Here is a 27,848-nt window from a genome sequence, read left to right on the forward strand (position 1 = left end):
CAGACTCAAAGTGAGATCAGATCAGATCGAGGTTCAGTCTGTCAGAGTCATGAGCTCCCGAGACATTAAACCCGTTTTACTGAAGATCTCGGGCCAGCTGTCCCAAGATCAGCTGGACGGCATCAAGTTCCTGTGTCGAGACGACATCGGGAAGAAGGACATGGAGAAGATCAACACCGGGTCCGCGCTGTTCCAGTTCCTGATGGAGAGAGGCAAACTGAGCGCCGACAACACCGACTATCTGTGCCAGCTGCTCATAAACATCCACAGACCAGACCTGTCAGACCTGCTGCTGGACGGACGGTCCGGAGAGAGCCGAGAGCAGCCGGACGAACCCGAGAGAGGTAGGAGGGGGATATGGGGAGGGAGCGGGTGTGTGTGTGTGTGTGTGGGGGGGGGGGTTATCAAGTCAGAATAATAGTAATATTAGTACTAAAGTAAGGACAAGAAGGTGATTTGTTTGTCGTGACACAGGTGTGCTGATATCACTGATACAGGAAGTGAACTGGAAGTGAATTCTGACGTCAGGCGCAAGCTGCAATGCATGAAGGGAAATCAGGGAGTGTGCGTGCCTGCCTGTGTGTGTGTCAATACATCCATGGTGTGTGTTTGTAATTAGGCTACAAGTTTAAACAATGTGTAATGCAAGGTCAAAGACACATTCTAACACAAGACAAAGTGATTTGAAGCCTGTAGCCTACACTTGACATTGTAGCAAAGTGTTCAGGCTTTACATACAATTCACAGATAATGATGGAGTTTCCTGATGCAGCTGTTTGAAAGTTGGATGTCACTTGGTGGAGGACACGAAGCCGGAGAACACAATTAAGAGAGCCAAATCCATTATTATTTAATTTGTAGCCTATTCATTTATCTCTCAGAGTTCTTTTTATAATCTGTGCAGGAAGTTGACAGCAGCAACTTTGCTTTGGGTAGTTACATTAGTGTGATTTAGGAGAATAAAACACAGTGAAAACAAGGACTATATTCTCAAATTGGTCCATTCAGGCAGATATGTTTTATTTTTTTCCCTAAACCCTCAATGTCTCCCTTCCCAGCAAAACTTGACATCGCCACAGACGTGATCGCAGACAATCTGGGACGGAATTGGCGTAAACTCGGCCGCAAACTTGGATTAAAGGAGGTGACTCTGGACTCCATCAGCACGAGGCATCCCACAGACCTGGAGGAGACGGTGCGGGAGCTGCTGAGGGAGTGGAGGAGGAGACAAGGAGCAGAAGCTCGAGTGGAGCAACTGACAAATGCTCTGAGACTCTGTCAGTTAAACATGACTGCTGATAAAGTGGAGGACAAACTGAAGAATGAATGAGATGAGATGAGGACCCACAGATCAGATCAGATCAGATCATCTATCAATGAAAACCAGAAATCAGACCATATATTTTTGAAACTATGCAAAAAGAAAAAAAAAGAAATCATGTTTGTTGGGGTGAATAAACTCCCGAATGTGGTCAAACATGAAGCAGCCAGTGATCTCACATCCTGCTCATTTTTCATGCTTTTTATCTAAGAATGAAAACATAGATTTATCAAATAAAGATTATGAAATTTAGTTTACATGTAATCTCATGGTGACCTTGGTCAAGTGATGAACACAGTTATTTGCACTACTCACAAAAAGTTAGGGATTTTCCCCTTTCGTGAAATTTATGGAAAATTTTAAAAGTTCATGCTACAGTGATATTATGATTGTTGCACATTTAAGTATGGAATGGTAATGTATTGAAACAAAACCTAATAACAGTGGTGGGTGCAACACAACAAAACATGTCAATGTGTCAGTGACCAAAGGACGTCCACTTCTCTGTCTTTCTGTGACTCTTCAAGTCTCTCTGTGTCTGTGTTCAACCTGCTGATGACACTCTGTGACACTCATTTATGGATCAGACACTTGTAATGTTTGTGGTTAACCACCTTGTTAGAGAACAGCATGTCATGTGAACAGCTGGACTTTTTTTGTGATCAAGTTATCATGTTAATACACATTTTTATCTTCATACATATGTATATGGGAGACTAAACCTTATTGACCAACCAGTGTCATCTTAAGTCTAGCCTTCTTGCCCTAGACAGGACCTCAATATTGCTTGCTATAGCCCCATTCAATCGAGCAATAGAGAGTAGAGAAGTAATAAGACAGTCCATTGAGAGATATTGAGTGCGTGTGGCAGTTTCCACCTCTGTATTAGCATTCTTTTTTGCTGCTGTCAGGCTTAAAAACAGTATCTACTCTGAGTGAACTTAAGCAGTAACTGAGAGTCATCATTTAACAGCAAAACAATTAGGTTACACGGTATGCTGACCCCAATTATATCTCCCATCAGGGATGTTACTTGAGACCAAAAAATCTCCACAACCGGAAATTGCCACATCATATGAAAATAAATTCCTTTTGGTCTACGATTACACAAGGGGCAAATGGGAGTGCAGCAGAGGTGAAGTTGACAATGTTTCTGGGGGGTGAGATACATTTGTAATGAATCATTTGATGATTGACATTCCATGATGTAACTTTAATGTTTCCCCATACTCTCTTCCAGTCAATAACTGGGTTATATTCCTTCAAGTCAACATTACATACTTTGGTCACACCCAATGTATGACTTCTTGTATTTTTTGGTATAGAAGCGGATGTTCAGGAAGATAAATATTACATGGAACTCCATAAGCTAAGATAGCATTTCTCAATTGTAGATACAAGTAAAAGGATGATCTGGGTAAATTATATGTGCTCTTAAGATCCTCATACTGTATGACCTTAGTCCTCTGCCATCTATAACATGAGATAAAATGTGGATACCAGAATTAGACCATGAAGGATAAATAATTGGTTTCCTCTCCAAGCATAGTATATTATTTCGAAAGATTGGTGTCTGAGTGTGCCACTGCATCTCCTAGTTAGCCTACCTAGTTTCTCCACTTGATAGAGTGGGCAATTATGGGCCAAATTTTGATTTGAAGTATCTGGAGGGTAAACCACAAAAAATTAAGTCTTCCAATTTGTAAGGGAAAACAATACCACGTTCCATCTGGAGCCACGAAGGGTTCGAGTCTTGAGAAAACCATTTGCAACAGTTTAGTTGCAAGTTTAGAGAGGGTCAGATTAAGTTCACCTGTAAAAGTTGTAATCCATTTTAGGTGCATTCTGAAATGTCATCCAAAAGCCCAATATCCCAGACTTTTTGTGAGTTGTGTATGTCAGAAATATCAACCTTTTTGTAAGAGAAATATTTTATATTAAAATGCAGATGTGGTGTTTTCACTCACTCTTTATGATCTCATGCCATCAATCCCATAAAGGGAAGGATGGTATTGTTGTAACAGAAGTCAGAGCTCTATCTATAACTGCTTTAAAATGTGAAAATGATGTCTGAAGTAGAAGAAGTAGCAGTGCTTTATCAGCGTTCAGTCAGTTGACGAGTGAATGTAGATGATGTGTATTAGTCAGCACTCTGTTTTATTTAGGGCACAAATAGACTGAACATGTTAGTCTGTGTGCATTGTAACTGTTGCACAGAGCCAGGCTAGCTGCTTCTCCTTGTTTACAGTCTTTATGCTAAGCTAAGCTAACTGTCTGCTGAGCTCCAAGTGAACTGGCTGTGGCTTTATTTCCTGATGGGAGCTGATTATTATTAATATCAAATGCCTCTCATTGAACAGCAGTCAGCTTTTTGATTGAAGTTTGCACATTTATTGATACAGGACTGTCCGAGCTGACTGAAAGCCTCCTGAACAGCTCTGATGACATCCATGCAGCAGGTCAAAGGTCAGGTGCAGCCTCTGTGGAGGAAATAGCAGGAAGGTTGGACTGGTAGATGCTTCAGTCACTTCAGTCATTGTGATGTGTGATGTGACATCACCGTGTGCCACATACACAGTACAATACCTGTTTGTAACTTAAAGTGCTCACACTGGAAGAGAGAGTCCCCAAGAATCAGGAGACAGTGGCTATGTGTGTGATTTGACCTGTGTGATGTAGCCCGTCCCAAAGTACTTACAGCACTTGTACAGCCTGTTCAGCCTGTCAATGTCGTTCCTGCTCATCTGTGTGGCCTGGCCAAAGGACACATTGCTGTTGGGGATGGGCACCATGGTGGGACGGTTGTTCTTGGAGAAGGCGTACCTGGAGAATCACAGATGCCACAGTACAAGGCAGATGAGGTTAGGTGTTTGGTGGTGTAGTTTGGAGTGCAAGGAATGTGAAAGATGATGAAAGGAAAATCAAAGTTTATTAATGACACAGATATGAAGTTATCCATGATACCTCTCATACTGCATGACAGAGTTGTAGTCATAAGGAGTTCCCTGGTTCAGAGTGTCAATCTTGTAAAAGTTGTAATCCATGCCTGCAGATATGATAGAAAATATCAATGTTAAATCACACACAGTTGAATGGAAGTTCAATGAGTCAAAGAAAAGAATCAGTATTTATTCAGGATGTGCGCTATACACTTCAGGGCCGTTGTATAGGGGAGAACGGTGGTGATAATTCTAGGGGCCCAGCGCCCAGTAGGGCCCACAAAAAACCCCAGTAGTCTAATCTTTGTATGACTGATTTATTCTGGATAAGACCCTGACTAATACTCACAGTAATGCTGCATTAGCATCAAAACAAAGTAGGCTAAATAAAAAATTATAATACATACGTAGTCTAAGAAAAAAAAGTAGAAAAGTCAGGGGGCAGGGGCCCACTTTAGTATTCCTTCAGGGGGCCCAGAATTCCTAGCAACGGCCCTGATACACTTAACCACAAATAGCATAGCACACCCTAATAAGTGTCCATGGTTGATTTGCATTTTGGGTAATGAAACCCAGTTTGGGTTTAGGGTTATGGGCAGTGTTGTGCTAGTTACTGAAAAATAGTAACTCAGTTAGTAACTCAGTTACTTCAACCAAAAAGTAATGCGTTACTGAGAAAGTAACTTTTTCGTTACTTTAAAACGTTTTTTTCCCCAATGCTCCCATTAAATAAAGGTTGATTGAATTCCCCTCTAACCTCATTTCAGTTCTGTACTGATGCCGATGAAAAAACGTTTTTTATCTGGCATAATATGTCTCCTTTAAAAGTTTACCATCATCATCATCATGCTGCATGACGTCAGTATAGCCTACAGCAGCATGACAGAACTGCAAACATCTTGAGGATACTACTTTGACCGAGTTACGTTCAAGAACCTGATTTATGACGGAAAGTACTAAATTCACTCCAGTGGTAATTTTTATCGATCGATCAGCTGTGTTTACCCAGAGCGATCACTCTGTATTTACCGTTTCAGGAGTCCATCTGTCGGACTCCAACCGCTGCTGCTCGGTGGAGTGGCTGCTTGTGTCTCGCTGTGACTCGAGCTGTGACCCAGTTGAGGGGCTGCAGCCTGAACTGACACACAGCTTCGGTCTCGGATGCTACGTTAGCTACGTTACCTTAGCTCGCCGTCATGCCGTGCTCTGTCCAGTCCTCAGTCTTCATGGAGCGGGTTAGATTCGGTTAGATTACGTGTTGGACGCTAGAGGGCGGCCGCAAAGCGCTTTGTTTTTCAGTGTCACACAGTGCTCTGTCTTTCTTTCAATTCAATGAAACTTTATTGATCGCTAAAATGTAATGGGAAGTGTGTGCCGCTGTAAAACCTCACCAAAAGGAACGGAGTAACGCAGCGTCTGGTAACGGTAACGGAGTTACTGATTTAAAAAAACAACGCGTTACGTTATTAGTTACTGAAAAAAGTAACGGCGTTACGTAACGGCGTTACTAATAACGCGTTACTACCCAACACTGGTTATGGGTCACAGAAGCAAACTACAAGATGTGACAAGCATTACTGTAAAGTCATGCGGTGAAAGTTTCTAACCATCAATGATGTTGTCCCAGTACACCTGGATGTAGCTGTCCCTGTCAGAGCGAGTCTGCTCGTGGTTGAAGCCGAGGGCATGGAGCAGTTCGTGCTGGACAGTGCTGTGGTAGAGACATCCCTGACGGCTCAGAGAGACGGTCTGAGCGCCGCCCTGACGACCTACGTAAGAGTAGCAGCTGTGGAGACATGAAGCCATGTGTTGAAAGCTAGAAATAATTAACTAAATTTGCTGCTCTCAACCAAACATGTTCACATACTGTAGCCTATGTCAAAATAAACTAGCCATGTTAAAGGGATAGTTCAACATTTTGGCAAATTGGCCCACGGCGAAGTGACAGGCTGCTGAGAGCTACGTTACAGAGGCTAATGGAATTTCTTGGTTTCCCTCATCAAACTCATCAAATACACAATCCAATAACTCCAAAACGCTGTAGTGGACAAGTTGTGACCTGCACATTCACCACGCTATGAGATAATAACGGAACAGAGTCGTTTTAGAGGTAAATTCATACAAAACCGCCATTCTAAAAATAGCTCGCACCAACAAATAAAGGTAACAAACCTACTGCTATGACTATAGGAATTATGGCAATGGGCCACTTTGCCAAAATGTTGAACTATCCCTTTAAAGCCTGAACTTCCTGTGGTCACCGAAGATCATGACTGAAAGGGAGGAGGTGCCTTAAACCCACAGACAGGCTACAAGACAGATGTTGTGTTAAAAGCCACAGGTTTGTAAAAGGTGACAACTGGTGGCCCAAAAAGAAAAAGAGCTCCTGTGGGGTGACTCTGTGGTGAACTCAGGACCAGACTCTTACCCGTCCCTGGACTCGATACTCAGATATTCATGATCACCATTCTGGTAGGGTCTGAAACGGATGCAGGAAATTGAGGAGAAGGACTCCAGTCCACGGGTGATGATGGCCACCTCTCTGGAGGCTGGTAGGACAGACAGGGTGGGATGAGAAGGTCTATGATACCACTGTACTACTTACTATTTACTACCTCTGGTCCCTATATGCTACACTTTCATTGAAGACAGGTTGTGCACCGTGGAAGGAAATATACATCTATCAATTAATCATCAATACCTACAGTGGCCCATAGAGGTCAGTGCACCACAACATAAGACAAACAGACAACAAGTCATTTTCATCAGTTTGGCACATGAGCTGCAGATAATCACAACACAACAGCCGTTTTTCTGGGTGGGTCACTGTGTTTAACAGTGGAGGCGTCCACCTAGAGACTAGCAGCACATGGCCTTGCCACTCTGTCTCTTCTATCACTCTTTCTCCCTGACTTCCCTGTCTCTCTCTCTTTAGTGTCTGCTGGATATGCCCTGCTGCAGTGTTGCAGTGTTGTGTATATTTGTAGCATGCAATTTGTCTGATTAGGTTGTTTTCTGAATTCATATGCTGTCTGTTTGCATGTGTGTTCTCAAGAGGCAGCTCTGGGGGCCAGGCAGGGGCGGAGCTATGGGTGGGCCTGGATGGGCACAGGCCCACCCAGATTGACCGAATGCCCAATCAAGATTCATGAATTTTTATTTTTTTTTAATAGCCTATATTTTTTTTAATATAATTTGCTTCAAAAGTTTTGGTGTGTTTTTTTCTTGAATATTTAGAATACACACAAAAAATAAAAACGAACACGAATGTGATTGACTAATGTTGCGCGATGTTGAGCAGGTGGATTCAGCTGTCTCACAGACTGTTTGGGTTTACATTAAAACTACAGGTCTCCCAGTCCGTGACCTTTCCTAAATATAGGCTACAGTAGGCCTATGTGTTTGATGGTTTCTGAAGCTTACAACTTATTAAAATGAAACAAACTTGATTTCTGAGCATTTTGGACGGCCAATAGCGGTCCTACAGACCACTGCATATAAACAGCAGTTACACATTTTGTCCAGCTGTGGTCACAGCAATTATTACAATGTTTTCATTTTTCACTCATCTATTTTTTTTCTCACTTTAATGTTTTCATACTATCACATAACCGGGAGACACCAGGTATGTAGGCCTACCAGCAAAAACTGAAATGGGCCGGTTAGAAATGAAAAGAGCATTTTTTATTTTTTATTTTTCCAGGCCCACCCATCCGCCACTGGGGTCAGGGTGTGTAAGAGAATGCTGCAGTGAAAATGTCCTACTGCATTAGGAACACACACATGTTATCAACAAATGCGCTGCAACCCCACTGAAGAAATGAATTCACTAGTGACCATCATGTATCACAGCTGAGACTTACAGTAGTGATTCTGGATGTAGTAAGGGATGTAGACCTTCCCGTCACTCCACTTTTGCCACAGGCAGCCTCTGGTGGTGCAGGGGTCAGCGTTCCTGTCAGCCTCAGACTTGATGGCGATGTCACCTCCGATCAGGATGGGCTCATCAAAGTCAGGGGCTGAAAAACCAACACAGATGTAGGGGTGAGTCTTAAACGCAGCACAGAATAATCTGTACTGTTGTGAACAAACAGGACAGAGTGGTGTAGTGGAGGTGAGGAGAAGCCCTGCTCACTGCGGTCTCTGTTGGCTCTCTCCAGCAGTTCACCAACAGAAAGCTCCCTGGATGTGTCCTCCTCAATGGCAGCGACATCTGTACACACAACACAAGATATTATGAGCTGTATGCACCATTATTTCATACATAAGCCTATTAATGTAATGACATAGGCATTTATTAAGATCACAGGCATTTATTAAGATATATAAAACATTATTCTTATTAAGATATTCAATAACACCAGAAGGACATTCTAAACCTTTTATAATCATTTCAATTGATAGAGTTAAGTTTGAGCTGGATAAAGAGTCTTTGTAGGTATATTCTTACCTTCCTGTGGTGATCCAGAGTGACATGGAAGAGAAGAGCAACATGTTAGAACAGTTCATTGATAAGATCAAATCTAACTGAAACCTGCAGCTGCTACAATGGGAAATAATGTTTATGGAAGCCTGACATGTTGCAATATAAAAGCAGCAATACAATGATCCACACATCCCTACATACCAAAGTGCAGGAGCAGCAATGCAATAATCCACACATCCCTACATACCACACATAAGTACAAGTACTCGCAATATAGCTTAAAAAAGACACATACAAAGATAAAATTAGTTAAAAACAGGTTAATTTAAAAAAAAAAAAAAAAAAGACGTTATGGTGGGAGTAATTGATACATAATGGTATTTTCCCCCAGCACTGCAATTAACTATTGCAGTTGTTATTGGGTAAAGTGTCAGCATGCAAATAATATGAATACATTTGTGAACAGAAATAATAATAACAATAAAAAAGTACTGAAAATAATGAAAGTTTTCATATAAAGGATTCATTCATCATCTGCTTTTTTGTGCTGTACATCTTTATAGACATTTTGACATGCAAAATTGTGGTTTTATCTGGCTGTGAACTCAAGTCAATTTTAAAATCAGGTTGTTACCATTAATATTTCAGTGTGTCTTTTATTTAAACTCGGATTCCGCTCAATTATTTTTTCCCTCTCCCCTGAAATGAGTGTTCTGTACACGAGGTGTAGCCTTAACTTTAAAACATTACAGTACAGGCAGCAGAACCTGAACCTGCATGAACACTTTGGATATTCATTCTGTATGTCTTCTGTATTCTTCATGTTTGTGAGATGAGGTGGTTTCTGGGATTTTCTACCTCAGCCCAGGAGGATGAGACCAGCAGCAGGGCCCAAAGAGACCAAGAGAAAACCAACATGGTTGCAACAGACCTGGAATAACCAGAGAAAACAATGAGGAAGAAGATGACAATAGACAGAGTGTCTTACAGGAAATCTAGAAAACAAAAAATCTGTCCATGAGACATTATTGTGCAGTGTGTGTTGGTTCTTACCTGAGAACCTTAACAGTGTCCTGCTGTCACCCACTCAGAGGTTTTATACTGTTCTGATTCTCCAAGAACAAATAAACAACATAACACATGAACATCGGCACACACTACAACACACCTTTATCACTGCACATGGAAACTGCTGTGTCCTTGTACTGTAGTCTGTGTGAAACTTTACATCTGCTTCCAGTGTGTACTTGGATGTGTGCATCAGAAGACAGTGTTGCCTTTCTCTGTGCAACTAAACAGGAGTACCTTTGAATATCTTATAACAGAATACATAAAGGGCGGCACGGTGGCACAGTGGTTAGCACTGTTGCCTCACAGCAAGAAGGTCCTGGGTTCGAATCCCGGGCCGCCCTGGGCCTTTCTGTGTGGAGTTTGCATGTTCTCCCCGTGTCTGCGTGGGTTTCCTCCGGGTGCTCCGGTTTCCCCCACCACAAAAACATGTCAGCTAGGTTAATCCTCCAGTCAGTGCCCCTGACCAAAGGCACTGGCTCATAATCTGGAGTTGGTTCCCGGGCGCTGCACCGCGGCTGCCCACTGCTCCTCAGGGATGGGTTAAATGCAGAGAAAGAATTTCACTGTACTAGCTGTATATGTGACTAATAAAGTACCTTTACCTTTACCTTTAAACACCCAGACATGTGTGATGAGTCAGCTTCCAGATGTTGAATCCAGCTACAGAGACACAAGAGCATTAGTGAGGTGATGGCTCTGACTAGGGATGTCCATATACTTTTGGTATAGCAGTGAACACAGTATGGAGTGTTTGAGATAAATGGCCTTAAGTTTAGTTTTATAGTAAATAGGTTGTTTAACTGGGAATATATGAATATGTTTATTCAAAATTGAAGATAAAAAACACACAGCAAGGAGACTGTCCTGGTGCAAGTAAGTGGTAAAAAAGTAAAAGGCAGCCCAATACTGATGGGTCCGAGGCACTCTGAGGTGTTAAAAATCCTTTCCTTTACAGGGATCAACGCGTTTCAACTGAAGCAGTCTTCATCAGGATCTGAACCATTCAGCACAGGTGTTTTAAATCCTGTGTAGCTCATGATCAGAGTCATGTGACCAGGTCATGTGATACAATCAGCCATAACCAAAGGGGGATAAAATGCAGCAACAATACAACAATGATAACTTTCACAGTATTCTAGGAACAGAAGATAAGATATAGTAAGGAGGACAGCAGGGGACATCACAAACAAAAGATATCAACCCATGAAAATGAGGCATCAATCCATGAAGTTTCAATAGTATTAAAAACATGGTCTCTTAATTAACGTTAGTTAGTACATTATTAAGCATTAATTAAATGTTTACAGATATATTAACAATCATTATTATGTATTACTTAGGATTAGGAAACACGTTAATTAATGTAGTCTATTAGTAAGCAGTTAATTAATGTTTCCTCAACGCAGGCGTCCCCGGTTCGAATCCCGCGTCGGGCAGACATTTCCTGCATGTCATTCCCCCTCTCTCCCTCCCCCTTTCCTGTCTATCTCACTGTGCTATCAAATAAAGGCAAAAACGCCAAAAAATATACTTAAAAAAAAAAGTTAATAAATTATTAAGTTAAATAATGTAATTAGTTATCATTATGTATGCATTACTCAGCAAACACATTAGTTTAATGCTTAATTATGTACTAACTAACGTTAATTAAGGGACCCTTATTGTAAAGTGTTACCAAAACATGCTCTACTTAGTAGACAACAGGAACATATTGTAGTTACAAATGACATCATTAAAAAGCCGGAAAAGCAGGAGCATTGTTAGGTGATAATCACTGCAACTATTAAACACGTTTTGCATCTCACAGGAAATTTTTCAAAAGCCATGGAATTAGAAAGGGACTGAGGTCACACTGCAAACTTGGGGTCATGTCCTGGTTGTCGCTTTGGACTGGATCCTTCCTGATGCCTTGATGTTTGAGTCTGAAACATCTGTTTCACTGTGAAATTGAGATTCACACACACACACACACACACACACACACACACACACACACACACACACACACACACACACATCCCCCTGCTCTTATCAGTGTGAGACATTCAGCACACTCTTGTGAATATGAACCCACCCATGGCAGACACACCCACAGTGGCAGAACCAGGCCCACACACACGTAACAGATCTGATACTTCACAGTTTTTTTTTTTCGATTGCTCAAGCATGATTTCGAAAACTGTGCCCGATTTGTCAAAACACTACACACAATTATCACAACCATACACCCAATTAGCAGAACGTCTCAGATCCTTTGCAAAATGAAACACTCTTGTAAAAAACTATACACTGACTACTTTATTAAAATCATATTTTGTTACCTTATGACTTAATTCTGTTTGAACCAGTTACTGCTGAGTTCACAGTTTGCACACGTTTTGCAAAATTTTGGTTTATTACCTCACAGCTGTGTCAAAATGAAACTCTGCAATCAAAACCTAACAATCTGTGTCATGCCAGCAACAAAATGATACACACATGCACCATTTGAGTGACTTTCAAATCAACAGCAACACATTGATGTTCTTTACACAAAACACTTCAGTCTTTGCTATTTTATCACTATTTACTCAAACAATTCTGTGTGGAGCTCAAAAGTAGAATTTCTACAGTAATGAGCTGACAGATTTTTTTTCACACCTAAGTTTATTTTAACAAGGAACTACTGTACAGTAGCCTACGTAACAGCGTCAGTTATGATTAAAATACAAAACAAATGTATTTTACTGTAAACACAACAAATACAGAACAAAGAATTTCACTGTAAAATAACGGTAAAATACTGGCAGCAGGGAGGCCAGCATTTTACTGTTATTTTACAGCTAATCAACTATTATTTATTTTAACAGTATAGTATAGTAGTGGCAATGAAGGAAGGAGTTGGTTAAGTTCAGTAAAAAGACCAGGTAGAGACTAGACAGGCCAGAAGCATAATGAACATTATGTCATTACTGTAATATGAAGTATTTGCTTGTTTTGCAGTTAATTATGCACATGATCCGTTTGACCCCAAAAAGGAAAAAAGGATCAATGCGCAGCCTCTGTTTCCTTTCTGATTGCGTCCGTCTGTCCATTCGCAGTTGGGGTGGGGGTGGGGGGGTTCGGAATGGAGGGTTTTCCCCAATAGCCTTTTTGGAATAGCGAACCCCGTTATTACGAAGAATGGAAGTCTATTTTCGGAAAGGCAGGGTTTTGGAACGGTGGGGTGTAACCCAGCAGCGCAGTTTCCCCGCCAACATAACTATCTCTGCTTTATTGTCTCGCTCTGGCTGTTCGACTTTAGTCACCAACCGTGAGAAACCTTGTGTATTTTTCTCGCCAGTGAACACATCAAAAAGTCACAGCTAGCCTATAGTGAAATACTGATGGAGAGAAGAGCGGTGCTGAGTAGGATTTTAAGCAATTCAGTAAAAATGCCACAGAATGACCCCCAACCCTACCTTTAAGTTTGGATTGGCTGGGCAAGAAGGATGTTTGAGTGGGCTGAGCCCACCCTGCCTACCGCCGGAAGTTCCCCTTCCAGCAGGACAACCACCTTAAACAAACCACCAGATGCTACAATGGACTGGTTTACAAATCAAAGTATATCCATGTGTTAGAATGGCCCAGTCAAAGTCCAGACCTAAATCCTATTGAGAATCTGTGACAAGACTTGAAAACTGCTGTTCACAGACACTCTCCATCCAATCCGACTCAACCGTCTGGAGCTATTTTGTAGATGTGCAAAGCTGATAGAGACGTACCTCAAAAGACTTGCAGCTGTAATTGCAGCGGAAGATGGCTCTACAAAGTATTAAATCAGGGGGACTGAATACATATGTAGGCCACACTTTTCAGATTTTTATTTGTAAATTTTTTTTCCTTCCACTTCACAGTTATGCACTATTTGTACCAATAAAATAGGCTACATTTAAGTTTGTAGTTGTAACATGACAAAATGTGGAAAAGTTCAAGGGCTATGAATACTTTTGCAAGGCACTGTACAGTATGTAACTGCAAGCATGGTCTTCAGTGAGGACAGCAAACTAAATGGCAGTGATGACAGAATGAAGAGAGGCAGCTGTGTTTGAGTCAGAGTAACTTTATTGGATGATCAATGTTGTGCTGATGAATTCTGTTGTGCAGTAAACACCAGGAGACAATGTCCACTCTGCTCTGTCTGTCCCATCATCTGGACGGGCTTCCTCTGTAACAGTCAACATAACAGAGGTCCATTAGGCAAAAACAGCTAAATGTTTTATGTCTGTAGTGTTAAAGAGCTCAACAATACTCACAGCACTGGTAGAGGTTGTTGAGCCTGGTGATGTCGGTGCGGCTCATCTCCTTGGCATTGCCAAAGGACACATTGTTGTTGGGGATGGGCAGCATGGTGGGCTGGTTGTTCTTAGAGAAGGCATACCTACAACAAGACACAGCAGTCAGACCGAACCACAGCTCACACTTGTATCATTACAGGCAGCAGGACAGGAAGTGTTCTCACTTGTGGTACTGCATCACTGAGTTGTAGTCGTAGGGAGTTCCCTGGTTCAGGGTGGCGATCTTCCTGAAGTTGTGCTCCATTCCTAAAAGAAATGATGGACACAAGGTCAGTGTTTGTCTGATCTCAAGTCAAGATCTTCTCTCTGGAAGGAAATGAGTTGAGCAGCAGAGTTTGGTGCTGACGGCTTTTTATACACAACCCTGAGTCACACACTGAGCTTCTGCAGGTAGGATCAGATTTGTGCCTCAGAGCACTTTGTGTCCACTAGGAGGCACATGTGACCAATGATACACAATGTCAATGATCTTGTCTGGATATCAGGTTGTATTATCTTGTTGTTCACACAGCTCAATGTACTTGAGGTCTATGAGAGTCTTAGGAGAAATAGATCTGGACTAAGCATTAGACCAGTGTCTCTTTTAGAGTCTTATAAGAATGTACTTGTCTCTAATATTAATAAAGAGCTCCTTTACCAGACTGAACATTCTGCAGCAGGACTTTGATGTGGTTGTCTCTGTCAGAGCGGGTCTGCTCGTGGTTGAATCCCAGAGCGTGGAGCAGCTCGTGCTGGACGGTGCCGTGGTAGAGGCATCCACGACGGGCCAGAGACACCACCTGCTTCCCACCACGACGTCCAACGAAAGAGTAGCAGCTGGACAGGATCAGACACAAGGTGAAGACAGTGAAGACTCAGAGCAGCTTTCACTCACATGCTTCATTTCTCTGACTGTCTTACCCATTCTGGGACTCAATGCTCAGCCAGTCGCGGTCGCTGCTTCTGCTGGGCCTGAAGCGGATGCAGGAGAAGGAGGAGAAAGACTCCAGTCCACGGGTGATGATGGCCTTCTCACGGGAGGCTGGCAGGACAAGTCAAACATTTAGCTTTTGACCATTTCACAGTGTCACATTGTTGGTCTATATCTGGAAGAGTTTCAATCACCAATCATTGATATCATTATTATCAGTTATATTCCAGAATATTCTGCTTCCACAACAGCAGATATTACTTTAGGAAGCCAAGATGCAACAACAGCTCCTACAGAGAGTATGGAGAGTATTCATTTGAGGTGTTTTAGGCCTTGCTGTTGCTTTGGTAATGACTCAACTTCACTTAAAGGTCCCATATTATGAAAAACTGTTTTTTTCTGGTCTCTACATACATAAACTGATCCTCCCTGAGCCTACCAACTCCTAGAATGAGGAAAGCAAATGGATCCTGCATCGACTCTGCAGCCCACTGACTGGTAAAATGGTGCTAAAACAGGCTGTTCAGACTCAGCTCCTGTGGTGATGTCACAACGGGACTGAGTCCGCCCCCTCAGCGCGATAAAACGCCTACCACGTCTATTTCTATGGCTGCAGTGCACAGCAAGAAACTCCTGAGCTAAATTGATGAACAATTTTAAGTCATAAAGTGGTAATAATCTTTGCCATGTACAGTAACCATGTTACTTAAAGGTGCAGGCACAGAAACAGCTTGTTCTCAGTAGAGCTCATTTGAGCGACTTTTAGACAGCTGACATTCAGGACCACGGATCAGTTTGGGGCAAAACATTTCGAATACTACAGTTTAGTTGGACGTCTGACAGCTGAGTGAAATTGAGTAAAAAGAGTATAATATGGGATCTTTAAACTTTGTGAATTGAGCTGCTATCTACAGACAGAGCATATGTGAACATCCCAGACCTGATACTCACAGAAGTGGTTGGTGATGTAGTAAGGAACGTAGACCTTCCTGTCAGATGCCTTGCCCCACTTGCAGCCTCGGCTGGTGCAGGGGTCGGCGTTCTTCTCGGCCTCGTTGCTGAGGGCGATGTCTCCCTCAATCAGCATGGGGTCATTGTCGGAGCGGACTGACACACATCATAGGTACAGCAGATTACAAACCTGTCGAGCTGTCAGTCAAGAAGAAACATGGAGGCTGCAGCAGATCACACTCACTCAGATTCTTGTTGGCTCTCTCCAGAAGTTCGGACACAGAAAGATCTTCTGCGTTCTCCTCTGCCTGGCTGTCGGCCCAGCAGTAGGCAGACAGGAGCAGCAGAGCCACAGCGGAGAACCTGAACACAGACATGCGAGCCATCCCAGCTGACCTGCAGGACACAGACAGGAAGGAACCAGCTGCAGCTTCTTCTCAGAGGACACAGACAGTCTTTGAACAGAACAGACGCAGTCAACAGCTCAACTCACCTTCTGATCTTCTGTGTAGACTTGTGACTGTGAGGTTTCACTCCAGGTTTTTATACATGTTCCTCTTTTCCCTTCGGCCCAAATATGGATGGAAATCAGCTACAGGCTTATCAGTCTATACTTTCACTATAAGTGTGGGAAGTGGACATCGTGTTATTGGACTCTGGACTGCTCTTCTTCCGGGAATCAGTGAGGTGGCAGCAGCAAGTGAGCTGCCAATGTGAACTGTGTTATGTTCTCACACTAACAAAACAAAGGGAACACAATTTAACATAAAAAGTGAATGGATTAATCAGGTACATTAACCAGGGACAGTTAGATGGAGGTTGTGCTCTGGTGTTATGGAAATAATTCTCTATTGAGATGTAATGTGTGAGGTGGTTTTCAGTGAGCAATAAGTGTGTTGTCTGATTTTCAGCTCAATACAGTTTTTTCTTGGTGACAAAGTTGTGAGAGTCTGAACAGAACGATAAACCAGTTTATTAAATCTGGAATCTGGAAGTCAGAGCGTTTCACTGATTTGTTTAATGACACTGTGGTTGTGACTTGTCTATAGGCCAGTCACAGTTTAGTTTACTACAATGCATATTTATTCTAGGGATTTCTAGAGTTCAGTAATATAACAGATGGGTCAGGTCCGGGCTATTTTTTGGCAAATTTAGGAAAATTCTGAGCAACAAACAGGAGAATAGGAAGACAAGACAGTGGACCTTGTAATGTTCACTTTGCACCAGTTGAAGCTCGAACCCGCAACTTCTGGAAACAAAGACCATTGGCTATCGCTCTGAGCTAATTGGCAAGTGGCAGTTCAACAGTGGCTTCACAAATTGAGTAAGCCATTCACTGTCATGCAGGCAGATTTAAAAACCACTGTAAAAAGACAAAAAAAGTTTTTGACATAAAATTCTGATACGTATTTGTCAAACATCATCTACTATGACTCTAAAGTTTTGTACATTTTACATATTGGCACCAAGAACCAGCTCCTAACCCACTGAGCTAATTGTCTGAGAGTGAGACCTGGTGAGTGGCTTCTTAAATAGACTCAGGGAGTCACAAGCCAGGCAGCAGTTGTCAAGTCAGATTTAGAAAATATCACAAATTCTGATAAAACATAAATTACATCTTGACAGCATAGAAATGTTGGTGATTTGTTTTTAATGATAAGTGTTTTGCTACAAGAGTGCATATAGACAGCGACCTGGAGCTCAGTGTGAACAGACAGTGGGGTTGGTCACTGACTTCCAGACACACACGCACCCACTTCTTATCAATCTTCTTCCACCACAGTCACCTGTGGGACACACACTCACCCTGAGTCCACCAGAGTCCTGCACTGTGTACCATGGACACCTGGTGAATAAAGTGGCTCTGATTCTGAATCTGAGAGGCAACAAAATTAATAGTGGAACAATTTCCCATCAGTTCTTGCATGAGCAGACATGTCACAACACTAAACCATAACACCTCTGTTTAGAAATGAGTTGGTCTCATTCTTGCAAAAGCTGTTGCAGCAGCTGATGAAAGGCCTGTAGATGTCTGGAACAAATAAATCACGTAAAACCTCTGAATCCTCAGCTGAAAGAATGAATTCTCAGCGATTATATATTTGATCATATTTACTATTTCTTTTAATATATTTCATTTGCAAAAGAAGTTGCCTTATTAACAAATGCAATTATATGTCGTTGTTTTTTAGATTCTGCAAAATGTAATAATCTTTTTCTGTCTGAATTGCATGTATGCATACATCTACATTTGCACCTGTCTCTTTGTTTCTGAATGTAAAGTGTTTCCATTATTTTCTAATATACGGTATATATTTAATATCTTTTAAAATGACATGGTCAAATGCAGTCGTTATATTGAAGGATTTCCTACTTAGATTAAAGCTGGAAAAATAAAGCTTATGATAATAATGAGTAATCATGGTCATTTACCTTTTCATTGTCATCTCAGAGCAAAGCAATATGTGCAATCTGTCTGTTCCTGTTTTTGCTCAACTTTGAAATACTGTGTAAAAACCAAACAGATTGCAACTATGTTCACTGTTTGGAGAAGTTCTCATGAGCTTTTGCAACCGTTAAACCATGAAATAAGGAGAAGAAATCAGTAAAGTCGGCCACCACACACGCACAGATTAGATTCAGTGTTGAGTTGCAAAATTCTTGCTTTCTAATGAGTCTATCAGAAAAGTTAGTGAGTCATCTGCAGTTATAATCCATCTACTCCTCGTTGCAACTGTGAATATTAATTAGTTGTCAATAAATTGATTATGGTCTGTAGCCGTTTCCAAACAGGTTATTGGTCAAATGGCATACAGGAGGCTCAACACATAAGCTAAAGGTATCCTTCCCTGTAGCCTGCCAGTGTGGACTGGTGGTACCAAATGTTTTTGATTCCATATGATAATGCTTTTTTGTTAAACTGATATGTAATTTTTGTTGTTGTTGTTTAAATATTTGCAGATCTTGTGGCACTTCATGGTAATAGTGCACCTTGCTGTATTTTTATTCCAAGTCCACACCTCTGCACTCAGTTCTCACAGCCATGTGGCACAGGCCAGATGAATATACCAGGACCGTTTGACTAAAACACTGTACAGAAGTGTTTGGAAATGAACCATGTTTTTGATTTATATTACTTCAATATTATTTTGAAGAATCAATCCCAATTGAGTTAGTCAGTCCCGCAGGATCTGTCTGCCCTTACCTACTTGCCACAATGTGACTTATTAACAAAACAAAATCTACACTATTGTCTGAGAATAGTATGAAGATATATTTGTTAATTCTATGTCTCAAAAAAGATCAACTTTTACTTAATTGATTGGGCCCTTTAGATAATATTTGAAAAAGAGTGCTGTGATTTTATTTATTTGCACAGTTAAAAATTACACAAGTAAAAGTAACAATTTAACAATTTAAAGTGCAGGAAGAGGTGAAAACTCAAGGAGCTTATCAGGTGCCTCCACCTATAATTAACAATAAAATATAATATCATACTAAAGAAAACAAAATATACAAATGTTGCCAGGAGACAAACAGCGGAAGTCCACCTGTAACACAAACCACAGGCTGTCGTAATTATTGCAACTGTCAGTTGAAGTGAATTTGTCAATATTTCTGTTGAGCAGTTTGTTGTTTCATGGTAAGACTGGGTGTTTTTTTCCTCACCTATATAAGGTCCAATACTTCTCTTTCCCATGGGCATTTGTGTGTTAGCAGCTCCTGTCCTGTAACCAGCCATGATTCTCCAGACTGCTGCTCTCAGCCTGCTCCTCTGCTCTGTCCACACGTTCACTATACAGGTACGTTTTAGCGGACTCTTGCCAGCAACCATTGTGTTATGTTGAGATTTTTTTCCTGCACTTTCCACAAATTAAGATATCTGCTGGAGTTAAACTTGTGATCTCAATTCATCCACCTGCCCTTTTCCTCCTTGTCTTATTACAGGCTCCTGATGAAAAGACCGATGAATCCTCTGGTGAGGCTTGACTAGTGTTCATACAATACAATGCGGCAACTTTTACATCCTGCACCTGATAAATGAAAACTTTCTCCGTTTCCTAGGCAACACCATTGAGGATGATGACATGAGCGTCTCCACACTGTTAGAGAAGGCCAATGCTAATGTTGGTATGTTCATGTTAACCACATGTGTATCTAAGAACAAAAAATAACATTGCCTGAGCTTTAAATTATGTATTTATTTATATTGATCATAATTCTGCTGTTACTGTAGTCTATCCATTTTCACTTCACTTTCACTTTGTTTCCCAGGAAAGAACTTCGACGACCCTCTTGTTATGTTTGGAGACATAGCGGTGCCAACTGGTTTCCAGAACGCTGATCCCTGCACTGCCCGAGGCTGCCTGTGGCCTAAATCCAGAGATGGCAACGTCTACGTGCCATACCGCATCTCCAACCAGTACTGTGAGTTTAACAGCAGGCTGAACTTTTACTTGTGCAGCTGAAGTGCTTATACTCCACAAAATGTAGGTCTAATTTCTCCTTGGCTGAGTGTTACTTAAGGCTGCCGCATAGAGTGACAGCAGTGAAAGAGATTCTACTGCAATGCTGATACTGTCACTGTCACCAGCACTTTTTGTGTTCCAACTCCAGACACTCACTGCAAAAACTCAAAATATTACCAAGAATATTTGTCAAAATGTAATTTATAGTCAAAACAAATCTAATTATACTAAAAATAAGACTCACTCATCACTTTAAAAGTAGCTTGTTTTTTAGACACTTTTTTACTTTTTTCAAGCATATTTTCACTTGAAATAAGTAGAAAAATCTGATAGTGGAGAAGTTTTTCTTTCTTATTACAAGCACAAAAAACTTGCGTTCACTGGCAGATTTCTCTACTTATTTCAGTTGAAAATTTGTTTGAAACAAGTGAAATCTGTCTAAAAACAAGGTCATTTTTAGGTGATGAGTCTTATTTTAAGTGGAAAGAGATTAGTTTTGCTCCACAAGAGAAAATCTGATGTTTAAAAATGCCACTCCTACATTGACTACAGTTGAATTACAACTCACTGAACATTTCTTTGTGTTAAGCCCAAAGAGAGAGGGACACCATTGTTGCAGGTCTGCGGTCATTTTCTCGGTCCACTTGCATCCGCTTCACCCCCTTGAACAGACAGAGAGACTTTGTGGACATCCAGTCTCGTTCAGGGTATGGACCACACAGTGCACATAGATCCTCTTTACTCCCAGAGCTGGCAGATTTGGTCTCTGGTCCATGAAAGCAGCATGATATATTTTCAAAGGCTGTATCTACTGCTCTCTTCCAGGTGTTTCTCTTTTGTTGGACGTCGTGGTAATTCCCAGGTGGTGTCTTTGAGTCGCCAGGGTTGTGTCTTCCAGTCCATCATCCAGCATGAGCTGCTCCACGCCCTGGGCTTCAACCATGAACAGACCCGGTCTGACAGGAATCAGAATGTCCGCATCCTGCTGCAGAATGTCATTCCTGGTGGGTAACATCACAGACAGTCTTCTCCAACTGAGGGAAAAGAGGCTTTACACAGAGCACATATTAAAATTAAATAATGTCTCTGCAAAATACCTGCATGTCTTTTTAAGAACCCAATAGCAAGTGCATAAGAGCTGATTTGAATTAGTTGGAACTTATTTTTCTGCAGATCTAGATTTGAATTCTTATGCACTTACTGCATGTTCCTTTTCTGACTGGTAAACTGTAATAAAGCAGAGACATGTTTTGATTGAGTTGTGTGATCTCCCGCAGGAATGGAGCATAATTTCAGGATCATCCAGACAAGGAACCTTGGTACTCCCTATGACTACAACTCTGTCATGCACTATGGAAGGTATTGTCTGACTCACTCACACATTTAGCTATATAATGATATAAATTGAGGTCAACAGTGCTGTAGAACTTAGCACCCTTGCCTCTCAGCAAGAAGGTTCTGGGCCTGGTGTCTGTGTGGGTTCTCTCCAGGTTCTCCTGCTTCCTCCCACAGCCCAAAGACAGACATGTGTTGTTTATAATTATATGTTGGCCCTGTGATAGACTGGCAACCTGTCAAAGGTTGCCACCCTACAGTCTTTGGCCTGGTCTGATTGCATGTGTCCTGACTGTATGTACAGATATAAATGGTGCTCATCTCTAGAGGAGTGAAGCTACATCTCTTATCATGACTGTGTGTTTGTGCCACAGGTTTGCTTTCTCCAGGAACAGGGAGCCAACCATCATCCCCATCCCTAACAACAACCAAGTCATTGGCAGAGCCACCCAGATGAGTCCTGTTGACATCCTCCGGGTGAATCGCCTGTATCAATGCAGTATGTATCTATTTATACTATTAACCAACCACCTCCCTCAACTAATTAACCATGTATTTGTTTCAGTTGATTTATTCTAAGCTACCTATATTTTCATTTGCCAGCCTACCTGCTAGCCCACCTAACTAGTGACTTCCTTCTGTACTGACAAAATGGGTGTTTTAATGAACAAAAAAGAAATGAAGCAGCTTTCACAGATTTCTCTGTCCATTTGAATTAATTGCAGATGGAACCAGATCCAGCCCTGATAAAGAACCTGTGCAAAGGAACAAGTTCCATTAGAGGTAAGAGTAGCCTAAGGCTAGGCCGGCTACACACCACATTTCGTGGGCACATTTTGCATTTTCATGCAATATTTCTTAGTATTTTAATATGTCTCCTCTTTCTCCATCAGGGAATCCAGAGGAAATGGGAAGAGGCAACTGATGCAGCTTTTTTATCTCCATGCTAAAGCAGAAATCAAGCTTATTACGCTACGATGAAATCAATAACATGATTCAATGAATGTTTGCACTGCTCTAATGATACACTTTCATGATACATTGAAATGCAAAACTGCTTGTGAATTTGAAGGAGGCCAAATAAACGCAAAGGCAACGTGAATGTGTCTGTGGTGTCTTTTTACACTTCAAACATAGATCAAACATTTTCACAGGAAGAAATAATAACACCATGAACCCATTGCATTACCCAGAATGAATTAAAGATGAACTATGCCACATAAGAAAAAAATATTATTAAAATATTGTCACAAAGGATTGTAATCTGCCAGTGTCTTCATTGATTAAGAAAGAAGAGGAACATGCATGTAGAGGCAGAGCTGAAAGGACACCTGTGCTGGTGATCAGCAACAGTCACACTGTCGGCCATGAACACTGATCTGCCGAGTAAACAAGCACAGGTGATCAAACGTAGTGTATGCCAGTGTGAGTGATAAGACTGCTGCTGAGTCCCAGACTCAGCAAGGATAACACCACACACACACAAACAAGGACAAATCAGTGGCTGTTTTGTAGAGTAAATTGACAACTTTCTGCTACTGATAATGGTATGGAGGTGTTTGTATGTATCTGTACATTATGTGTCTGATAAGCCTGTAGCTGATTTCTCAGGTTTTGTGGAAAACAGATAACTGTCTAGGCCAGCACCTTTTTAAACTGGATATGCGCGACCTTTCTACTTTTTTTGTGGAAAACAAGATAATCCATATTTGGGCCGAAGGACAAAGAGGGACATGTATATAAAAACCTGGAGTGAAACCTCATACTCACAAGTCTACACAGAAGATCAGAAGGTGAGTTGAGCTGTTGACTGCATCTGTTCTGTTCAAAGACTGTCTGTGTCCTCTGAGAAGAAGCTGCAGCTGGTTCCTTCCTGTCTGTGTCCTGCAGGTCAGCTGGGATGGCTCGCATGTCTGTGTTCAGGTTCTCCGCTGTGGCTCTGCTGCTCCTGTCTGCCTACTGCTGGGCCGACAGCCAGGCAGAGGAGAACGCAGAAGATCTTTCTGTGTCCGAACTTCTGGAGAGAGCCAACAAGAATCTGAGTGAGTGTGATCTGCTGCAGCCTCCATGTTTCTTCTTGACTGACAGTTCGACAGGTTTGTAATCTGCTGTACCTATGATGTGTGTCAGTCCGCTCCGACAATGACCCCATGCTGATTGAGGGAGACATCGCCGTCAGCAACGAGGCCGAGAAGAACGCCGACCCCTGCACCAGCCGAGGCTGCAAGTGGGGCAAGTGGACCGATGGAAATGCCTACATTCCTTACTACATCACCAACCACTTCTGTGAGTATCAGGTGGAGGTCTGGGATGTTCACATATGCTCTGTCTGTAGATTGCAGGGCGTCACTGCTCATGTTGGAGCAGTGCTGTGGAAGATTCAATTCAATTCAATTCAATTTATTTAAAGTGGGACAATGCAAGTTCATGAACGAAACAAAATCGTAAACAAGCCGCATTGTAGCCACAGGCTAATTTCCATCCGCTGTCCCATACATAGATGTTCCCTGGTACAAAAAAAATACAATAAATAAAAACAAAAGCATGTTATAAAATAGCAGCAGTCAGTTTACAGTAGGAATACAGATTCAGACAGTACAAAAGTGCAACCGTGTCATGATAAAGTGCTTACAATCATCAAAGTGCTTAGAAGGTCCTGGGATTAATATCTAATTGAGCTGTGTTACAATGATAGGTCTAAGGATATAATTTAATCACTTGCACTATGAATAACTAAAAGTTATATAATAATGTAAGTGATAATACTATTGAATATATATGTATACACATACACATATATACACACACACACATACATATATATATATATATATATATATATATATATATATATATACATATACATATACATATACATATACATATATACATATATACATATATATATATATATATATATATATATATATATACATACATACACACATCGACCTATAACTAGTGATGGCATTATTCATATTGCTATTTTGTCTATGTTAGTTATTATAATAATAGTAATAATAATAGTAATGGTAGTAGTAGTAATGGTAACAACACAGCAAAATTACAGTAATGACAACATCAACACAATCATATAACAGTAATACAACAGTCAGAAATAGGTATACATTTCTAATAGTGGGTGCAGGTCTGGGTCGATAGCAACCAGTTTTTTAAATGCTTTTTGAAGGTAATATGTGTGGTGCATTCTCTGACTGTGAGCGGCAGGCTATTCCATGTCCTGCAACCCATGACAGATAGAGCAGCCTGACCGAAGGTGGTACGTCTGTAGTCAGTGTTGATTCCAGAATATTCTGGAATATAACAATGATAATAATGATATCAATAGTTGATGATGATTTCATTTAATTTATTATTTTATTTCATAGGGACAGTGCACCACTAATCAACAGAGTTAAAAGAAAAACTGTAAGTGGGCCAGAGTTAGCCAATAAGGCTAGTTTTTGTCCGTTGTCCCTGGCCAGATGTTAAAGGCGACCTAAAAGCCCAAAAAAGGGGCAACAATTAAGTACTTTCAAAACATAACTTACATAACAATCTACCTAGTAAAAGCTCATAATAACAAGTAAAACAAGTAAGAAGTCTGACATACAGCATAGCAAAAGCTCATGGCATGCAGACATAACATGCAGACAGGGAGAAGAAGAGCGAGAGAAAGCAAGAGAAGAAAGTACAGCTAGAAACACATGCAAGTAGCACACAGAGCTAAAACATTAGCACAAACAATATCAGACATTACAAGGCAGGACATAAAATGGCAGGCATTAGGCAAGAAAACAAAAGCTTATGAAAGATGATAAAAGTCAAAAGCTAAATGTTTGACATTGCCCTGCCAGCCTCCCGCGAGAAGGCCATCATCACCCGTGGACTGGAGTCTTTCTCCTCCTTCTCCTGCATCCGCTTCAGGCCCAGCAGAAGCAGCGACCGCGACTGGCTGAGCATTGAGTCCCAGAACGGGTAAGACAGTCAGAGAAATGAAGCATGCGAGTGAAAGCTGCTCTGAGTCTTCACTGTCTTCACCTTGTGTCTGATCCTGTCCAGCTGCTACTCTTTCGTTGGACGTCGTGGTGGGAAGCAGGTGGTGTCTCTGGCCCGTCGTGGATGCCTCTACCACGGCACCGTCCAGCACGAGCTGCTCCACGCTCTGGGATTCAACCACGAGCAGACCCGCTCTGACAGAGACAACCACATCAAAGTCCTGCTGCAGAATGTTCAGTCTGGTAAAGGAGCTCTTTATTAATATTAGAGACAAGTACATTCTCATAAGACTCTAAAACAGACACTGGTCTAATGCTTAGTCCAGATCTATTTCTCCTAAGACTCTCATAGACCTCAAGTACATTGAGCTGTGTGAACAACAAGATAATACAACCTGATATCCAGACAAGATCATTGACATTAGCCACGTCGACAAACACACAGTGATCCTGTCTGAAGACAGATCCAGTCTTAGAGCTAAAAGCAGAAACATGAAACAGGTGAAGAGATGAAACTGAAATTCTTCTTTGTTTTGAAAGACTGTGTTTCCCAAAGCTTTCCTCTCATCACCACCCTTAGGTCCATAGACAATATCATTGGTCACATGTGCCTCCTAGTGGACACAAAGAGCACTGAGGCACAAATCTGATCCTACCTGCAGAAGCTCAGTGTGTGACTCGGGGTTGTGTATAAAAAGCCGTCAGCACCAAACTCTGCTGCTCAACTCATTTCCTTCCAGAGAGAAGATCTTGACTTCAGATCAGACAAACACTGACCTTGTGTCCATCATTTCTTTTAGGAATGGAGCACAACTTCAGGAAGATCGCCACCCTGAACCAGGGAACTCCCTACGACTACAACTCTGTGATGCAGTACCACAAGTGAGAACACTTCCTGTCCTGCTGCCTGTAATGATACGAGTGTGAGCTGTGGTTCGGTCTGACTGCTGTGTCTTGTTGTAGGTATGCCTTCTCTAAGAACAACCAGCCCACCATGCTGCCCATCCCCAACAACAATGTGTCCTTTGGCAATGCCAAGGAGATGAGCCGCACCGACATCACCAGGCTCAACAACCTCTACCAGTGCTGTGAGTATTGTTGAGCTCTTTAACACTACAGACATAGCCTATAACATTTAGCTGTTTTTGCCTAATGGACCTCTGTTCTGTTGACTGTTACAGAGGAAGCCCGTCCAGATGATGGGACAGACAGAGCAGAGTGGACATTGTCTCCTGGTGTTTACTGCACAACAGAATTCATCAGCACAACATTGATCATCCAATAAAGTTACTCTGACTCAAACACAGCTGCCTCTCTTCATTCTGTCATCACTGCCATTTTGTTTGCTGTCCTCCTCAGTGAACTAAACCAGATATGGATGAGAAAAGGAAGTTAAAATGTGTTTAATGGTCTCTGTCTTTGACTTTGGAAAAGACATTACACTGAGGCCATGTGGGTAAGGAAGATGAGTCCCTTTAAATGTGAGGAAATCACAACCTCAGTGGGCATTTCCATAGAATTTAGAGTCATATAGCCTAGCCTACACTGTAAGCTTTTCAAAACAGTGCTCATGGCAGGTGTCTTGCTCACAGCTTCTACAGCTCCCACAGTCTTGGCACTGACAGATCCTGTTGTGCCTCTTTGAGCATGGAAGGCACCATGGACGGGAAAAGACATTTCTTCATTCACCTTTCATATCATGATGTATAGTAATTTGATGTCCTCGGTGCAGCCTTACCCTAACCCAATTGTATTCATCTGTCTCCTCTGTCTAATATATGCAGCAAGGAGGCATGTTTATTATGTCAACTTGAATGAATACAGAACATCGTCACCCCTCCCAGAAACTGCAGATGCAAGGGTTGTGTCTTATAGATTTCCAGAAGTTTCTGTTCTCAGTGATTCCCTAAAGCTCAAGTCCAGTAACAGAGTAGGCTAGGGTTGTACTTGATGTTAATGTAAAAGAAACATGAGCCAACCTGTACTTACTTGATTTCATTCATTTGATAGGCTGTCTAATATGCAAAGGATAAGCTACTATGCAAGAGATATCACAGAGTCACATGCAATAGCTACATAGATGAAAACATAACCACAGGAGTCAACTTGTTT

The 27,848-nt window shown here is 41.6% G+C and overlaps 5 protein-coding genes across 5 annotated transcripts; 3 read left to right on the forward strand and 2 right to left on the reverse strand.

Annotated features, from left to right (window-relative positions):
- fadd (Fas (tnfrsf6)-associated via death domain) lies at positions 1-1,573 on the forward strand. Its single transcript, XM_085773163.1, has 2 exons — positions 1-344; positions 1,059-1,573. Exons 1-2 carry the CDS (start codon positions 50-52, stop codon positions 1,328-1,330), a joined length of 567 nt encoding a protein of 188 aa, XP_085629289.1. The 5' UTR covers positions 1-49; the 3' UTR covers positions 1,331-1,573.
- A 2,091-nt stretch (positions 1,574-3,664) lies between these two features.
- LOC146990313 (high choriolytic enzyme 1-like) lies at positions 3,665-9,642 on the reverse strand. The gene is made up of 9 exons (XM_085771841.1): positions 9,545-9,642; positions 8,711-8,714; positions 8,396-8,473; positions 8,124-8,279; positions 6,689-6,809; positions 5,868-6,046; positions 4,286-4,367; positions 4,020-4,144; positions 3,665-3,801 (listed from the first exon to the last, which is right to left on the reverse strand). Coding segments are annotated over exons 1-9 (807 nt in total). The 5' UTR covers positions 9,605-9,642; the 3' UTR covers positions 3,665-3,799.
- Positions 9,643-13,818: 4,176 nt separating this feature from the next.
- LOC146990314 (hatching enzyme 1.2-like) lies at positions 13,819-16,517 on the reverse strand. Its single transcript, XM_085771838.1, has 8 exons — positions 16,428-16,517; positions 16,179-16,330; positions 15,935-16,090; positions 14,974-15,094; positions 14,711-14,889; positions 14,238-14,319; positions 14,032-14,156; positions 13,819-13,943 (listed from the first exon to the last, which is right to left on the reverse strand). Coding segments are annotated over exons 2-8 (807 nt in total). The 5' UTR covers positions 16,321-16,330; positions 16,428-16,517; the 3' UTR covers positions 13,819-13,941.
- Positions 16,518-19,634: 3,117 nt separating this feature from the next.
- On the forward strand, positions 19,635-22,840 carry LOC146990315 (low choriolytic enzyme-like). The gene is made up of 10 exons (XM_085771826.1): positions 19,635-19,737; positions 19,883-19,913; positions 20,000-20,065; positions 20,210-20,362; positions 20,993-21,110; positions 21,229-21,407; positions 21,681-21,762; positions 22,113-22,237; positions 22,464-22,521; positions 22,632-22,840. The coding sequence occupies exons 1-9, from the start codon at positions 19,675-19,677 to the stop codon at positions 22,517-22,519; spliced, it is 873 nt and encodes a 290-aa protein (XP_085627952.1). The 5' UTR covers positions 19,635-19,674; the 3' UTR covers positions 22,520-22,521; positions 22,632-22,840.
- A 594-nt stretch (positions 22,841-23,434) lies between these two features.
- On the forward strand, positions 23,435-27,042 carry LOC146990316 (hatching enzyme 1.2-like). The gene is made up of 8 exons (XM_085771837.1): positions 23,435-23,531; positions 23,629-23,780; positions 23,869-24,024; positions 25,596-25,716; positions 25,801-25,979; positions 26,537-26,618; positions 26,700-26,824; positions 26,918-27,042. Coding segments are annotated over exons 2-8 (807 nt in total). The 5' UTR covers positions 23,435-23,531; positions 23,629-23,638; the 3' UTR covers positions 26,920-27,042.
- Positions 27,043-27,848: the final 806 nt, after the last annotated feature.

The sequence above is a fragment of the Trachurus japonicus genome, chromosome 3, assembly GCF_045865225.1.
Source record: "Trachurus japonicus isolate A0001 chromosome 3, Traja_1.0".
Classification (NCBI taxonomy): Eukaryota; Metazoa; Chordata; class Actinopteri; order Carangiformes; family Carangidae; genus Trachurus; species Trachurus japonicus.

Excerpts from the sequence above, each read along its gene's own strand:
- fadd (XM_085773163.1), top strand. The coding sequence starts at position 50 with ATGAGCTCCCGAGACATTAAACCCGTTTTACTGAAGATCTCGGGCCAG. Across the intron at positions 345-1,058 it reads GCCGGACGAACCCGAGAGAG|CAAAACTTGACATCGCCACA; the intron begins GTAGGAGGGGGA and ends CTCCCTTCCCAG.
- LOC146990313 (XM_085771841.1), bottom strand. The coding sequence starts at position 9,604 with ATGTTGGTTTTCTCTTGGTCTCTTTGGGCCCTGCTGCTGGTCTCATCC. Across the intron at positions 6,047-6,688 it reads AGTATCGAGTCCAGGGACGG|CTGCTACTCTTACGTAGGTC; the intron begins GTAAGAGTCTGG and ends ATGTCTCCACAG. Across the intron at positions 4,368-5,867 it reads CTGGGACAACATCATTGATG|GCATGGATTACAACTTTTAC; the intron begins GTTAGAAACTTT and ends TCATATCTGCAG.
- LOC146990314 (XM_085771838.1), bottom strand. The coding sequence starts at position 16,320 with ATGGCTCGCATGTCTGTGTTCAGGTTCTCCGCTGTGGCTCTGCTGCTC. Across the intron at positions 16,091-16,178 it reads GAGAGCCAACAAGAATCTGA|TCCGCTCCGACAATGACCCC; the intron begins GTGAGTGTGATC and ends GATGTGTGTCAG. Across the intron at positions 14,157-14,237 it reads TCAGTGATGCAGTACCACAA|GTATGCCTTCTCTAAGAACA; the intron begins GTGAGAACACTT and ends GTCTTGTTGTAG.
- LOC146990315 (XM_085771826.1), top strand. The coding sequence starts at position 19,675 with ATGATTCTCCAGACTGCTGCTCTCAGCCTGCTCCTCTGCTCTGTCCAC. Across the intron at positions 19,914-19,999 it reads AAAGACCGATGAATCCTCTG|GCAACACCATTGAGGATGAT; the intron begins GTGAGGCTTGAC and ends TCCGTTTCCTAG. Across the intron at positions 22,238-22,463 it reads GAATCGCCTGTATCAATGCA|ATGGAACCAGATCCAGCCCT; the intron begins GTATGTATCTAT and ends AATTAATTGCAG.
- LOC146990316 (XM_085771837.1), top strand. The coding sequence starts at position 23,639 with ATGGCTCGCATGTCTGTGTTCAGGTTCTCCGCTGTGGCTCTGCTGCTC. Across the intron at positions 24,025-25,595 it reads CTACATCACCAACCACTTCT|CCTCCCGCGAGAAGGCCATC; the intron begins GTGAGTATCAGG and ends TTGCCCTGCCAG. Across the intron at positions 26,619-26,699 it reads TCTGTGATGCAGTACCACAA|GTATGCCTTCTCTAAGAACA; the intron begins GTGAGAACACTT and ends GTCTTGTTGTAG.